Here is a 15,603-nt window from a genome sequence, read left to right on the forward strand (position 1 = left end):
GCTTTTCTCAGCCCTTCATCTTCTAACCCGGATGAGCTCTGGAGTGAGGCTGGAGCCTCACTGCATCTGCCTTTTACAAAGCCTAGCCTAACAGGGCCTTCCTCTTCTCAGGAGGATGGGGACCTCAGAGCAGAAATGTGAGAAATGCAGTAAATAAGTAAAATGCTCACTCAGCTCAACAAAATCTGTCGCTTTCTGAGCCACGAAGAAAAAAAACCGTCACTTCTGCCACTGACAAAAAATCTGTATAGCTTTAACAGGGATACTGAACAGGTTTCCTCTTGAAAATTTTCAAGTGGGTTTTGTTTCCTGCATTACATTCTGTGTTCTGCTCCAGGCTGCGAGGTTTGAAGGAGAAAACAGGAGTGGCGGAGTACGCATTGTTGGTACATGTGACAAAACTGCTGCCTCACGCATACTCCAGTGCCAGCACTGTGGCAGAGCAAAGTGCTTGTGGGTGTGCTTGCTGATTCCCCACGGAAGCTTAGTGCACCCCCGATTTTGGCTCGCACTGCTCCTCCCTTCGCCAGGGATTCTTTGGCAGAGAACTGGGATCCTGGCACCACCTCAGCACAGCCACATCTGCTCCACATCAACACCCCTAGAAGAACTAAATTCAGGGTGGGTGGATTGACAGCAGCCCCGGGGGTGCCAGCCATCCCCTCCATTGCCCCCGTCACCAACACAGTGCCCAGATGCTCTGCAATGCTGGAGCAAGAGGCTGCGAACAACCACCAACTCAGACAAGCACACCAGGAGGGACTGTGAAGAGGACGGACAGGCTATCAGAGGGTGAAAACGTGAGGGTGGCTCTCGCCCCGGGTCCTTAGCACCCGCCCGTGCCCCGTGTGCAGCCCCTTGCTGCACCACGGCTGCATGGAGAGGCACTGCACCAAGGTCCTGGGGGCTCAGTGTTCTAAGAGCAAAATGTAATCATTTTAAAAGGCATCTTCTACAGATCTTGCACATATCTTGTCCCATGGGTGCGCAGAGCAGGAACATAACCTATTTCTCCTTCAGGTGCTGAAGAAGAGCAAAGGGCTGGGTACATTTTCTAGCTAACATGGTCACAAAGTTTTTTCTAGTGCAACGAATACTTGCAATACTTGCAAAGCCACGTGTGGTGTTTTCAGCGGCAAGCACAGACTAAGGGAAGAATGGGCGTAAGGACGTAATGAAATGAGCTGCAGGGGTGTCTGCAGAAGCTAGGGCAGCTTCTTCTACTCTCTCTCCCCTGTGCCTGTCCAGGCGAACCTGCTGCTTCAGGAGACCTAAATACACTGAAATTTAAATTGCTTGTGCCCTCAGGTCTGTAACAAAATCAGCTAAGGGTTTTACTAACTTGCAAGGCAAGTCTGTGGCACAGACTCTTATTAGCTGACAGCACATCAAGTGTGAGACAGAGCAGCAATGGCAGAGCAGTGGTGGCTGACTCATCACTTCAAAAATCATGGACAGGACCTTATTGCTGTAATAGGACAGCAATGCCATTTTCGTTTTTAAGGGTCTATCACTCCGCTGCAGGCAGGTGTTAATAAACTGGTGCTTCTGGTGCTTCCAGAGCTCTGGATGCTCTTCTGATGCCCTTTGGGGAGTGGTAGGTGACAGGAGTGCACGTGGTGAGGTCCAAAAAGAATGATCCATGTGAAATGCTCAGCCATGAAGAGCAGCTCGCACCTCCTGTCTTGCCTTACAAAATGTTGCTGGTGCTGCTGCAGTGCCTTGTGCAGTTTGGTGCCATCAACAAAGCAGAACGAAACATCCCTCATTAGAACGGAATCACTCTGTAAGCGACATGAGAAGAGGGATGAAATTTCAGTAAGAGGCACAGCTTCACCAAGACATCATGGATCACCACATCCAACCTCACAGAACTGTTCTCATCAGGGGAAAAAATGATCAAACTGCAGCTGACATGACGTGTGGAGCTTTTTAACCCACCGCAGCTTACCAGCAATCTGCTCTCCACTTCTGACAGCAAAGACTTGCAGCATCTTCAGGAGTGTCTTCAGGGAAGAGTGGTGTCAGTACTAATAATCGAATGATAGAGATCTTTTCTTGCAGACTGGCTAACACAGATTTTTGTCTTACCCTCCTTAGTTGTAATGAAAGAAATATCCTGAAGTCTGCACAACGTGCATCCCTTTGGCAATGCCATCCAGTCAATGAATTTCTATAAACAGATTAACTGAGACAGTTGTAACCTGTCTCTGTTCCCGTGCCAGATCACTAATTACCTCCATTTGTTTTCTATTATGGACTTCTATCTCTATGGACGGATTTTTGCCATGAAAATTTGTCTCACTCACAGCAACAGCAAGCCCGCATTCAGGTTTGTCCTTCCAAGGGCAGTATTTTGTTTTTTTTCACATTTTTGTGCTCGTCAGTCATACGAGGCAGTGCCCACCACCCAAGTTGCTGCAATCACCTCCTGAACTGAGCAGTTCCCGTGCTCAAACGCATAGAGGCAATGCCTGCACTCAGTTATGCCTGTAAAAAATCCAAAGGGATTTTGCTGAGCACAACAGAGAATTAGTCTTTAGGGCCCAGGATTTTCACAGGTTGTTTCAATACCTGCCATATTTCCCAATCATAGATGCTGTAGCACTATATTCAGCATGTTTCAGTCTCCTCTAGGAAAAACAGGCTGCTTCTACTTCTCCGTCGTTTTCTTGGTCTTTTTGATAAATGCTGTTTAAAAATTCTGCATTTTGAAATGCTGACAGGTTTGTAAAGGCAGACACTAGTTCTGCCCTTGAGGACTGGCTGCGGCCATAACGGTGACAGGGAGGAGGAAGATGAAGGATTGAAGACCTACCCGGTTCATGTGGCTCCAAGTTGTGCAAACATCAGCAGGCCATTTTTCCCTCCTTCTGCACCCCAGGCAAAGCCATCTTTCCTCCCTACTTTCCTCTACTTATCCTTATTATTGAATTCTCATGGAGTTTTTCTTTTACATTGGTTTGTAGAAAGTCCACCTCCCCTCAAGAGCAAACTACCACCATCCCCATCACACTGGTGCCCTGTCTTCTTTTCAGCACAGAATTGTTCTGTCTGCTTCATTTTGTGAATATACATTTGCTTATGTTCAAAGTCACAAACTATCGCTTGCTGGGATTTTTATTTTCTATCAAAAGAGACTATATGTATGTCATTAATTTATTTTCTGCCTATTTTTCTAAGGAACTAGATGAGCCTATAACCACACAGTTGCCTAGCAATGCAGACACAGAACCACAGTACACACACCACTTCTTGGTAAAAAGAAGATGAGTACGAAGAAAGCAGTGACAGTGACAAGCTCGCACACAGTTATGAGTGAAGGTTGATTAGCACTGTTTTCAGGAATGAGCTCGGTGCCATTTGGCCCAGGAACATTCATCAGTGAAAGAACACAAGCACCTAACATGCAAGCCACCAGCTTAGTAAGGAACAAAGAGGATACCAGCAGTAATGAGGACACTGAGGTTTAAAATGATGTATTGGCTACGTTGGTTTCCTATACCTGACACTTACCAGTTAGGACATCGATGATATAATCCAGCGACATTCACTGAGGTGTAGGCTTGTCAAAACCCATCAGGGAACGTGTGATCTGCTGAGATCACATCATTGAAATCCGCTGGCTTCCAAACACTGACCTATATCACAGCAATTCAAAAGACATGGCGAATGAGGATTTCAGGACACTGTGATCATGGCTGTAATTCCATCTGAGACGATACGTGGGTGAGGAGGATGCATCTACCAGTCACTAAAGCTCTCACGAACTGTGTATCAGATTTATAGCACTGGCGCTTTGAGGCTTTGTATGAAAGGGGACTTGTAGGCTAAAGCAACGTTGTGACGGTGTGAAAAACTCAAAGTCTAATTATTGCAGCTGTGATACGCCAACAGAATGATGAGCAGCACATTCACTGTCTAAATCACTAGCAAAGGCTTGCACCAGGTACTTGTGGCACTGGAGGACTGAGCATACAAAGCAAGAAGTGGCCAGGTGGGACATTCAGGGCACAAAGTGAGTACGGTGCTGCTAACCGGTGGAGCTTGCGTGTATGCTTAGCACAGGGGTAACCAGATAGCTGACTAGAGGGTGAGTCATAGATGTGTGACAGAAAACGATGCATAGAAACAACAGATTAGAGTGCATACAGCAGGGAGCAGTAGCACAATTTTTTTGTCACATTCAGTAGGTTTGCTGCATTTTTCCTGCATGCTGTCTGATCACCTGCACGAGCAACATGATTTACTTGGTGGCCCTATCTAAAGTAACCTGTGAGTGCATGACAAATCCTCTAAAGGTGTGCAGCTGGGTCAGACTGAGAGACTCTGGTCCTTTGAAGAGATGGGATAAGAAACATCCTCTGGAGTAGGCAGCAGAAGAGCAAAGGAGTGAGAGAAGTTGGTCTGTTACTTGGCAGGACTGCAAAGACAAGAGTGATTTCTGAAACCTGCAGAGGGCATGAGGACGTTGTGCTGGAGAATGCTTCTGTAATTAAAGGGTAGTGAGAAATATGGCTAATCTGGCATGCACGCACAGCTGGCTGCATCTCTTTTGGCATGCACACGCGTGTTGTGCTCAGGGGCATACCCTTGGAGGAGCACGCGCTGAGCCCTTTGCAGCAATTCGGAAACTCAGCACAAAGAGCATTGAAAATGCACCGCTGGGGAAGAGGAGCTGAGGCTGCCAGCACAAAGAAGCTGCGAAGTTTGAATCTTGCTTAAAAGCCACTGCAGTTACCTGAAAAACCTCACTCAAAGGCTTTCAAGGGAAAGACAGTTTCAAGTTTACTTTAAAGCTACCAAAATACTTCAGGCTATAGCTACATTGGTAGGTGATGCCATGCAGTGGGAACAGACATGTAGCGTTACAAAGACGGAGCTGGTATCCACACTGTGCATTTCAGGGGTTTACTTCAGCAGAGAAACGACCCTCCCTAGGCCCCCCCGCCCGGCACATGGCAGCTACATGGTGTGGGGTGGATGAGGGACACCCCTACAGAGCAACTTTGGGGCGAGCATCAGCTGAAGCAAAGGCTCATTCCCCTGTGGCTTCTCCATGACACGAGCCAGTGAAGCGGGGGCCTTCCGCAGGTTAAAAGACACACTGTCGATGCAAGCTAAAAACATGATGTGGGTGTACACTGGATATCCAAACCGCTTGGACCCAGTGAGTGTCTCTGCATCCCAGAGATCACCAGGACACCGGCCTATCTCTCACCTCACGTGCAGGATCCACCTCCAAAGCTCTCTCCTAGTGCGCTGGAAGGGGATAGCAAAATGGTGGTCAGAGGGAGATGAGGAGACAGCTGAGGTGCCTTCCCTTCTCCCTTCCTTTCCTTTGGAGAGCACAGTGATGGGCAGGAGGGAGAGCAGCCCCATGCCCCCCTCCTCTGGAGGGAAGTTGAACCCCCATTTACCGCCTCCTTGGCAGATGCTCAGACCATCAAAAGCTGGAGGATACCCTGAGGTGAAGCTCTATTGATGTGCATTACTTTGAATTAATGAATATTTCATTACTGGGGAGAGAGAGAATATGAATCAATAATTCAGGAGCAAAGAAAGGGGAAGTGCTGGGTTTGAACCACTGCTGGAGGATGCATTTCACTTTTTGAAAAATACTCTGTGGTTTCTTCAAAGACCACTCTAATTATACACACCTACAATCTTTTCCATGAAGTCTTCAAGCCACTCTATTCATCAGAGGAACAACCATCCCTTGCCCCATCACTCTAATCAATGAGCAACATTTAACACGAGGTCTCAAACCACTACCTTCCTTCTGGAGGTCATCTGTGATCCGGCCTCCCTCTGGAGGCAGGGGAAGAGAGAGGAGAGAGAAAACGGGGCTGGGAAACCCCGGCAGAGGCAAGAACAGACGAGAATTATTTGAACGATAAAGTCATGAGGAGGGAGGCAATGTACTTACACGCAACTGCAATGATATTTCTGTTCTAATTTAATTTCAGACGGAGCCTTGAAGAAAAAGAGGAGATAAAGGATTACTGATACAGAAAAAATAGTCCTCATTTTCCAGCGAAGCAAAACAAGTTGCTTCTTCTAAAGCATTAAGCTGAGATCTCAATTTCCAGCTAGAAGTGTCTGGAATTTCTGTAGTTTCAAAGAGCTTAGAAGAAACTTTTTTTGCCAAATCCATACCTGTTTGCTTGGAAATACTGGTTCAAACTGTTTACTGCTCAAAAAAATATGTTTTGCAGTTGTTGAAATATTGTTTTTCCAAAGGCACACGTTTCAAACCAATATCTCTTGATATGGGGGTTAGAATGCCTTTATCACAGCAAAATTTACAGATGGTTTTCGAATGTGTAAATTGGTGGTAGCAAAATGAAACATTTTACCGCAGCACTCCAAACTTTTTTAAATATGGATTGAAGCTATTTCTCTCTATTGCTTGGTTTTGTCCTGACAAATTGCACAAAATGTTTTTCCAAACTGCTCTGTCCCTTCGTGGTGCTCCCTGCAAGAAAAGCAACATGCTGTTTTACTTGAAGTATCAGAATGCTGGACTGACGCACATTTTCTCCCACGGACAGCACTAAAAATATTTATCCTGTCCTACAGGGAGAGAACTTTTTTATTATCTTGGTTTTAAACACAAAACTTAACATTGCCCGTATGTACAACTGCAGAACAAGCTTTTGCAATTCCTTTGTAAAACTTTCATCACTGTGAGTGCTCATTTGTTCAGTAAGAAGCAGAACAAAGGTGGAATAGCTCCTCAGATTTTCTCAAAAAAAAAAAAACAAAACAAGAACAAAGGAAAGATGGCCTGAGATGGAATTTTGGGGAATGTAGAGTACAGGAGCAGTACAGGCGTAAGCAGGTTAACTTTAAGCTGACATGGCAAGGTTAGTCATTAAATAATTTGCAGATAAAATCCTGACAAAATCTCCACTAACCTCAGCAGCATTTGGATTTCACCCCAGCTCCTTTCACAGGAGACGTATTTCTTTTTACAGTGACATAAAAGACACAGGAGAAAGGACATTAAATAGTTCAATATTTGGCACGGCTAAGATCAAGCCGATGCACTGAGACACTAACCTACAGTTTCTGCAATGCTTTATTTTATCGACACCTCATGGAAAACCTGGGGGCCCTTACGAGGCTGCGGTGAGCCCGGCATGCTGCAGGATCAGGCCCACCCAGCAGCCCCCTCCACATCTCTCACAAATCGGCCTGAAACATTTAGGTGTACATGGAAGTAACACCCATAGGCGATTTTTTAATGCAGCTCTCCTGAAAAAATCCCAGCCTTTTGTTCAAGGAGCACCTGATCTAATTTTAGGCATCTCCGGTAGAGATGCCAGTATAGACTAGAACCTGCACCCAGGTTACTGCAGACGTGGCCGTCTTGGCTGGTCACCTCAAGTCCCTTTATTAGCAGAAGAGAGAAGAAGCCACTTTCAGGGTGCAGCTCATCTGACCCGTCCGCAATGCCAGCCAGGCTGAACCGCAGCGCAGTGGGCAGCGGCAGGTCGCACTCACGAGAAACCAGACGCACGCTCTGACACTTAGAGGAATCGCACCTCGTCTGTCTGAACGGATTGGCTTCAAATTGAAATAAACCCACAAACGTTTAAGTGTTTTCTGAGGCCTTCCAGGCTCCTCTAGCATCCTCAGCTGACCGGTCACGTCGTGGCTGCCCTCAAGCCTGGGGGAGCTGGTACATCCCGAGGGTGTTACCCACCTCTGTGGCTCACCTGCAGTCATGGGTTTGCTTCTTTTAATGCTCCTTCAGTTCATTTCCTTTGCAGATGCATTCACGGGACTCATCAACATAATGACGGACATCATTTGGCGCTACACTGGAGATTTCATGGCTCCTGATATCGTCTGCAGAGTCATTCGCTACTTGCAGGTATACGAACCTCTTGCTCCCCCGTACGCCCAAGCTTCCACAGCTTTGTGTCCCCACAGCAATAAACTGTAACAAAAATGCTGTACAGACATTTTCGTAGCATCAGAAGCGCTAAATGCTAAAAGCGTTCATTCGAAGTTGAAACGCTTTTAATTAAAGTGTACTAAATATTTCCAATTTGTGGACTAGATGAAAAAAAAGAGCTGGGTAAAAATTCAAGTTTTGTTCTTTTTTCTTTTTAATTTTTATTAGAAGTTCTCAAATACTCTTAGTTCAGTGTTCTCACTGACATTCTTTTCTGCAATAAATGTCTCTCAACTGCTGTCTCCTGTACCCTCTACTCTAGGTGGTCCTTCTATATGCCTCGACTTACGTCCTCGTGTCACTAAGCATAGATCGGTATCATGCCATAGTTTACCCTATGAAGTTCTTGCAAGGAGGTAGGAGAATTTCTGTACTTTGCTATTGCTATGGATATTATTGGATAGTTTTTTAGTTTCAAAATTCTTAACCCTGTGCCATGAATTATTCATTCCTGCTGTAGCAACATTTGGACTCCGTTAGTTTTCCAAATGGCAATGGAGCTGCGGTTTCGAGATTTATTAACCCACACTTAGCTCTCAGCAGTTCTTACAAGCATTGTGTTAGCAAAGAATGAAACGACATTTTTAAAAGTCTAGAGGTTTTCATTATCTTCCAGCATTTTGAGAAGGTTATTATGGGCAAAATCTGTACCTAGTAGAACTATATTGACTCTAGGAGCCTCAATATTCACACTAAAAAATGACTTGGACAGAGAGTCCAACACTGAGAATTCATACAAGAGTTTGACAAGAGAACTTTGAAAGTTATAGCATGTAAGTTTGGATATCTATTGTTTCTTGTAATTTTTTCTGTTTGCTATTTTTACATCACTCACATACATCCTGGCTGCTTAGCAATACAATTTAAAGAGCATGATTTCTTTCCTACAGAGCCTAAAGCAGGACGTGAAGTGTCTTGCACTGGGTGAATAAACAGAAATAGCAGTTGGGGAGGAAGTGGAATGGTTACAAGAACCACGAGTTCTGGAAGATACAGTTTAATCAGATGCAAATATCATTCTTGTTTTGGAGTAATGATGGCTTTTGACAGCCCGGTCTATTCAGGGGATCAGATTAACGGTCCTTTCTGGCCTTGAAAACCTATGAATCAATCACAGCACAGGCAGTGGTGCAGCTCTGGCAGATGTTAAAGTCTGAAAACTTCAAACACTTTGTGAAATTTAGCCTGTGTTCCCCAGCATGTGGACCAAATTTTCAGACCGAGGGGGACTGATATCAAGGTTTTCTCAGCAGACTTTGGGAGGTGCGGTGCATTCTGCAGCTCCTGCCAACATTGCGCCAGGCTGGGGAGGGCTCACAGACCACCTGAAGCACCGATGGCCGGCCGAGTGGGGCGAGCTGTGAGACAGACCTGTTGACACTTCTGTGTACATAGCACAGGAAAAGCAGTGCTTGTTCAATTGACGCCTGGGTTTAGTAGAGAATTTGGTGGTTAATCTCTGTAAACCACTTTGAATTTAGAAAAAAACCCACCAAACCACCTCAAATCTTCATAAAAGACTTATTTTAAATCAGTTTCTTTTCCTATACCTATACCATAAAGTTTTTTCTTTCCTTTTTAAGATGGAGAAGGGTGGCCATTGCACCCAGATGGGGGGGCAGCAGAGCCATCAGCTGGGTGCAGCTCTTGGGGAGGGGGAAACAGACCATGAGCAGAGATAACACTGGCAAATCCCACCTGCCTCTGGCAAAGGCTGGCTACGCACTAATGGACAAGCGAAGACCATGTTCAAAGGGAAAAAGGAGGCAGCTGCAAAACCAAAAGAAGGATCTAGAGAGGTATATTTATCATAATAACTTCCTGGAATACACATAAATATTCACCTTTTCCACCCAGCTACTCCTAGCAGAGGTGCTGTGCATGGGGCTTTTGAAATGCCCTCTTAGCTATTTCGCAGGCAGAGAACAAAGAGATTTATGAAACTTTGTCATTGGTGATGACACAGAGAAACCTTAAAACCAGTTCTGACTCAACTTGTGGCAAACACTCTTGGTTTTTGTCTTTCCAAAAGGAAACACTCATCCCTCAAAATCCTTTAATCAAGAGACAAAACAGTTGTCTCCCCTTACCGCTTTTAAAAAATTATGTTTCCATGTAGCATTGAAATATCTTTCCAGAAAAAAACAAAATATTTTGTTTTGAAAACGCCAAAAAAGTTATATTTTTTTTAAAATTTGGTTTAGTTACTAGCCTCAAGTCATGTTCAAAAACATTTGCGTGGCTTCTATGAAAACTTTAACAGTTAGATATTTAATACTCACTTTGCAAATACATAAATGACCACAGAAAGTGCAGAATGTGGAAGATTTCTACATTATAATCCTGATGCAATTACCGTGTGAGGCACGTGATTCTATAACCAAAGGGGTCATTAAAGAAACGTAAAATAAGGATTAAAAAGAAAAGAAACTAGGAAGTTATAGCATATGACATTTGATAAATATTTCACCATATTGAAAAGATATATGCAAGCAACATACAAACTAAACTAAACTAAAGCAGGTGAGAACAGAGCAGCTTAAGTAATAGACAAAACCCAAGTAGGTGTAAACTGTCCCTTTGCTTTGGGCTGCAAATGACATTAGGGTCCATCAGATCCACAAGATTCTAGAACAGCTCTCTCTCTGGATTTCAAACCTAATTTTAAAATGGGGCTTGCTTTATAGGAGGATTGCATAGCACTGCTGTTCATGGTAGAAAGGACCAAAACTCCTCCCTAGAGGTGCCTCCCCGCCACATGTTGCTGGGAGCAGGCAGATGTGCACAAAACCACTGCCGCAGCGCACAGATGGCAGAAGCACGGCAAAGGGGACAGTGACATGAAAATGTCCTTTGGCGAGTTGGTGCCAGAGCTCACACCTGAGATTCCCCCTCCAAGCCTGGCTGTTAGTCTTGACCACTCCAGCATGAAAAACTCTCCATTTAAAGAGCAATGTTGTTTTTAAAGGGAAATACTGAAACTGGCTGAATAGAATACCAGATTTCAAAAGATGTTTTTTATTTCATTCCGTTTATAATTGATATAGTTCTAGTTACATGATTTGCTGGCATTTAGAGCGTATGAGAGCATTCACAAAAAAAGCAACATAAAAAACCCCTGCTTGTGAAGCAGCCAATTAACATTAGTGTGCTAAAAAAAAAAGTCTATTCACCTAGATGATATCAGTGCCCTGTAAAGCCATTTAGACTAGCAAGGCCATATTCTACCAAACATGCGGGACATTTAAAAAAAAGAACAAACGAACATTGCGGGTAGTGTTTTATAAAACACTAAGATAAAACACCGCTCTTGCCCGACACATATTGCCCACTTCTCTTCAAATTAAGGACGTTGCCACACAGTGCAAAAAGTATATTATCCGAGTATGATCTTTTCCTCTTAGAAATAGACATGTTGTCCCCACTGAGGCTTGTAAGTACGTAGTTTAAGTAGCTAGCTCACAATGAAAAGCCTTTCCTGTCAGGAAATATTTTGTGAAACTTACTCTTAATATTCCTTTGCTAAGTTTATTCTGTTATGCGTTGGGAAAACTTACAGATCTCCTTTGCCTGTGCAATATTTATAGACTTAATCTAACCCTCTCACTTACGCAGATGCCATCAGAGTTCTCTTAAGCCCTAGACTAGTAAGACCATATTTTGCTGAATGTGGATAGCATTTAGAAATGAGCGAGATAAGAGAATATTTGCAACTCATGATTTATAAAGCATAAAATTACTTTTTTAATGTTTCTCCCACACGCTTTCATATTGGTTTTCAAGCTTCAAGGAGGAAAGACGCTCTTCTTGATATGCATAATTTAAAGTGATTTCCTATTTCACACACAACCTTGCGTATTTCATAGGACAATAAAGTATTTTAAAACCAAAGCTTCACAGATCAAAAAGTCTGTCCCCATCTGTTCCTCTCACAATCTGACTCAGGAGGAATAGCTGCAGCTAAGAATCACTGGTACTACAGAGATCAGCCTCTTTTCATGACACGTTTTGGTTAGAGCTACCTGGATTTTAGCCAGAAGATGCAGATTTGTGAAAATGAAAGCCCTGGGGCTGTTTGCTCCAACCCATTGATTTTTACAGAACCCCATGGGTGCCACAAGGCATCATTTGGTTTCCCAACATTTTTCCCCACTTGGCAGCAGATGAGGCCAGAATTCAAGAGGAAGCCGTAGCCCAAACTCACCAAGTGTTTTGGGATCCTGCAGCTCCTTATCTTCACCATGAGGTCCTGCAGGATCTCCTAATCGACGTCTGTTGTAGCAGATAAAACAGAGTTGAGCACTCGAGTACCAGCTCACCATCATCTGCCCTGTCTCATGGTGTGCAGGTCCACGCTGGGCATCACTTGGGCTGGCTTTGGTCACTGCCATGATGTAGAAAACTACAGGAGATTCCTGGGCTCTCCAGGACCATGTTTCTTCAGGGCAGTACAGTTGCAGCTGGAGTTAAAGGCAGCCGGTCGTGTAGTTTTGTTTCAATCCTGATAGGAAACGTTTTTGTGAGCTTTCTCACTTCAAGGTGCATCAAAATGTTTAATTCTATTCCAGGAAGGACATTTCCCCTGCCAGTAAATCCAGCACACTCCAACCGAATTTATGTAACCCTTCCCAGTCTCAGCCTTCTTCTGTTCTCCGTAGCACAAGGGGTCCTCCTTCTTTTCTGTCTCTCTGTCCTCCTACTGACCACTGCTTTGCCGAGGCAGGGTCGGAGCTTGCAGCAGGGCAGGCCTGCAGTCCTTTGCATTCATTCTTGACGTTGTCTTGGTGGCACAGAGGAACCATTTACATCTCATGTTTCCGACTTGCTGACCCTGGCCAGTGCCTTTTTCACAGCATTTCAGATTCAACGGGCCCTTAGGATATTTACATAAAACACGTGAAATACAAGCCCATAACAACATGACTTTTTATCATGAGAAAGAGATGAAATCCCCATTCTCTTTTGCAGTCTTTCCAGCATCAGCCAGCTGCTGCCCAAAATTCCCTCTCTTCACCCATTTTCCTCCTCCTCCCTGCCTTTCTATCAGTATTGTTGGGCCCAGTCACACCAACACCCCCATTAACACCGTCTGTTTGACTCTGTTGCACAGAAAGGCAGGCGAAAGTTCTGATTGGAGTGGCCTGGAGCCTCTCTTTCCTGTTTTCCATACCAACTCTGATTATTTTTGGGAAACGGCAGCTCTCCAATGGAGAAGTGCAGTGTTGGGCTCTCTGGCCTGATGACTCCTACTGGATACCCTACATGACGGTGGTGGCTTTCCTGGTGTACTTCATTCCTCTGATCATTATCAGGTAAGCCTGAAATGCAGTCAGCAAGCATGCGGTGAAAGCTGTCAAGTGTGCAATCAGCTTAATGTTTTAATTTCTACTCATTCATTACGATTCCGTTTCCACACCTGCCTTACAGCTGCTTCATTTTTTATCACATAATGCATGGGTTGCTGCACTTGCCCTGGGTGTTCTCCATGCAGTGTTAATAGCCAGAAACATTTTCTCTGAAAAAAAGACTGAGTCTCTAAGTGTGTCCACTTATCTCTGCAGATTCAGGCTTGAAATATATCTTTATAAATCCAGTAAGAATGTCTAGCAATTATGACAAAACATAGTTTTAATAAAAGATCAGGAAACCACCCTTAACACTAATTAAACTAAAATTAACTTAAAGGGCTCTCAAGATTCATAGTACTAGTAGAGTGTCTCCTCACCAGGATCAGGAAGAAATTTCTAAGCATTTGAAACTGGTAACCACTCCTAAAACACGAACAAATAAAATTCTTCTCATTTTGTAAGAGGAAACCTGAGCTACAAATATTTGAGACTGATTTGCCCAAAATCACAAAGATCATCTGCAGTAGAATCTGCTTTTAAACTGAGGTCTATCAACATCTCAGACTGTGCTTGGTACTCAGAGAATTTTCTTGCCTCCCTCTGAGGTGCTGCCATTAGCCACTGTTAAACAAGACTTATCTAGCCATGAAGAGCTAATATTGCAAAGGAGCAGCCAAAAAACTGATGTGGAAGAGGAGTGAGGCTTCTTAACTGCCTTGAAAGGCTGTCAGTAGCAGTAACTTGTTCTCCAAGCCCAGACATATTCCTTTTCTTCCTTTCCCTTTTATTCCCTTTCAGTAGCACAGTTGCAATAGGATTTCTCAGTGTCCATCTCTTCTTCTCAGTGGCAAAGAAGACTTGCTAGGGCTCCTTATGTTCCCCATAATTTGGTGACATGCTGTTTGGGCTGAGAGAGGGGAGCTATGTTTGCATGTCCATTGGAGATCTCTCACGGTCCATCTGCTTTTCCAGCAGGTTGTGAGCCATGAGTCTCAGTTAGCTTGCTCCTCATTAGCACCCCAGGTGAGTGTGGGGTGGGGGGATGATCTTTTCTAGATGATGACAGGACTGGCTACATAAGCTAAATAGTAAAGACTATGTCATCGGTTTAGTCCCTTTCCAGTTGAGTTATGCGTTGGATTTTCTTACTGTTTTATTGCAGAGATTTGGTTCTGCAGCTTCTAATGGAAACAAGTTTATCTCTGAAGGAGCCTAAAGCACAGGAGCATGGAAACTGTGGTGCTTGAACTCCTCTAGCTGACTTTGAGACAGATTCAACACTGACTAGTGCTGGTCCCTAGAGAGAAGGGACAATTTTTGTATTTTGCTCATAACACATCAGTTTGCTAATCCTTCCACTTCTGTGCCAGATTGCACAGATATACCAAAAAAAAAAAAAAAAAAAAAAAAGAGAGAGAAGTTCTCCTTGAAGAAAGAACTTGACAGCAATAGAAAAAAACTACTCCCAGATATCCAATTGCTCTTCCTTCCTAGACAGGATCATTTCTCTTTGTATGTTTGCCTGTATCTTAAAACCAGTCTAGCTTTAAATAAACCAAAAAATACTCCTGGGAATACGTAAATAAAAATGTAGATCTGCAGCCCAGCACTAGCAGCAAAAAGAATCAACACACACAGAAGAGACAAAAAGTAATATAACTGTGCGAAAGAAATGCCACTAGAAAACCTTGAGGCTGGCTGTTACTATGCAAGGGGTTTTGTCATGAATTTTCTCAAGCAGCTAGCAATCAGGAAATTCTAGCCAGTATCTTAAGTGTTTTAGGAAAAAGGCCCATAGCCTACCCAGTTATCAGTCTTTCCACAGGTGTGTGAAACACCTCTTTCACACTCAAACTTACAGATTCGCACGCTTTCTATGATAGATCAGCCACTTCTTTTTGCATGGCATATACAGTTGTTTGGCAAGAAAAGGCAAGCTACATAGCAAGATATTTTTCAGAGCTGTTGACGCTGTGCTTCCCTCCTCTCTGCCAAAGACCAATACTCAAACCAGATCAGCTTTGTGACTTGCTTTACCCCAACAAGCCCCATAAGCAAGAAGGTGATAAAGACATGGGGGAAAGTCAGTGAAGCTGGCATTTCATGAGATTGTCCTGATAGCTGAGACAAGAATAAAGCATCCTAAAATTTTTGTGGCTTTAACCGTCAGTGGCTTTCACATGAGAAGTTTATGGCAGGACAGGAACTTCAAACACTGGCCTTGGAGCCATGGGGCAGAGGGGTGCCTGGTGCCTGCCCAACACGTTCCTGGTTTCAGTGTACACTAAC

At 44.0% G+C, this 15,603-nt stretch overlaps 1 protein-coding gene across 1 annotated transcript in view; it reads left to right on the forward strand.

Annotated features, from left to right (window-relative positions):
* NPSR1 (neuropeptide S receptor 1) overlaps positions 1–15,603 on the forward strand; it is a 59,134-nt gene that overhangs the window by 31,908 nt on the left and 11,623 nt on the right. Inside the window, exons 3-5 of the mRNA XM_075417405.1 lie at positions 7,779–7,882; positions 8,229–8,322; positions 13,077–13,278. Coding sequence (XP_075273520.1) covers positions 7,779–7,882; positions 8,229–8,322; positions 13,077–13,278 — 400 coding nt within the window. The remainder of the gene's footprint in view (positions 1–7,778; positions 7,883–8,228; positions 8,323–13,076; positions 13,279–15,603) is intronic.

The sequence above is a fragment of the Opisthocomus hoazin genome, chromosome 4 (assembly GCF_030867145.1).
Source record: "Opisthocomus hoazin isolate bOpiHoa1 chromosome 4, bOpiHoa1.hap1, whole genome shotgun sequence".
Classification (NCBI taxonomy): domain Eukaryota; kingdom Metazoa; phylum Chordata; class Aves; order Opisthocomiformes; family Opisthocomidae; genus Opisthocomus; species Opisthocomus hoazin.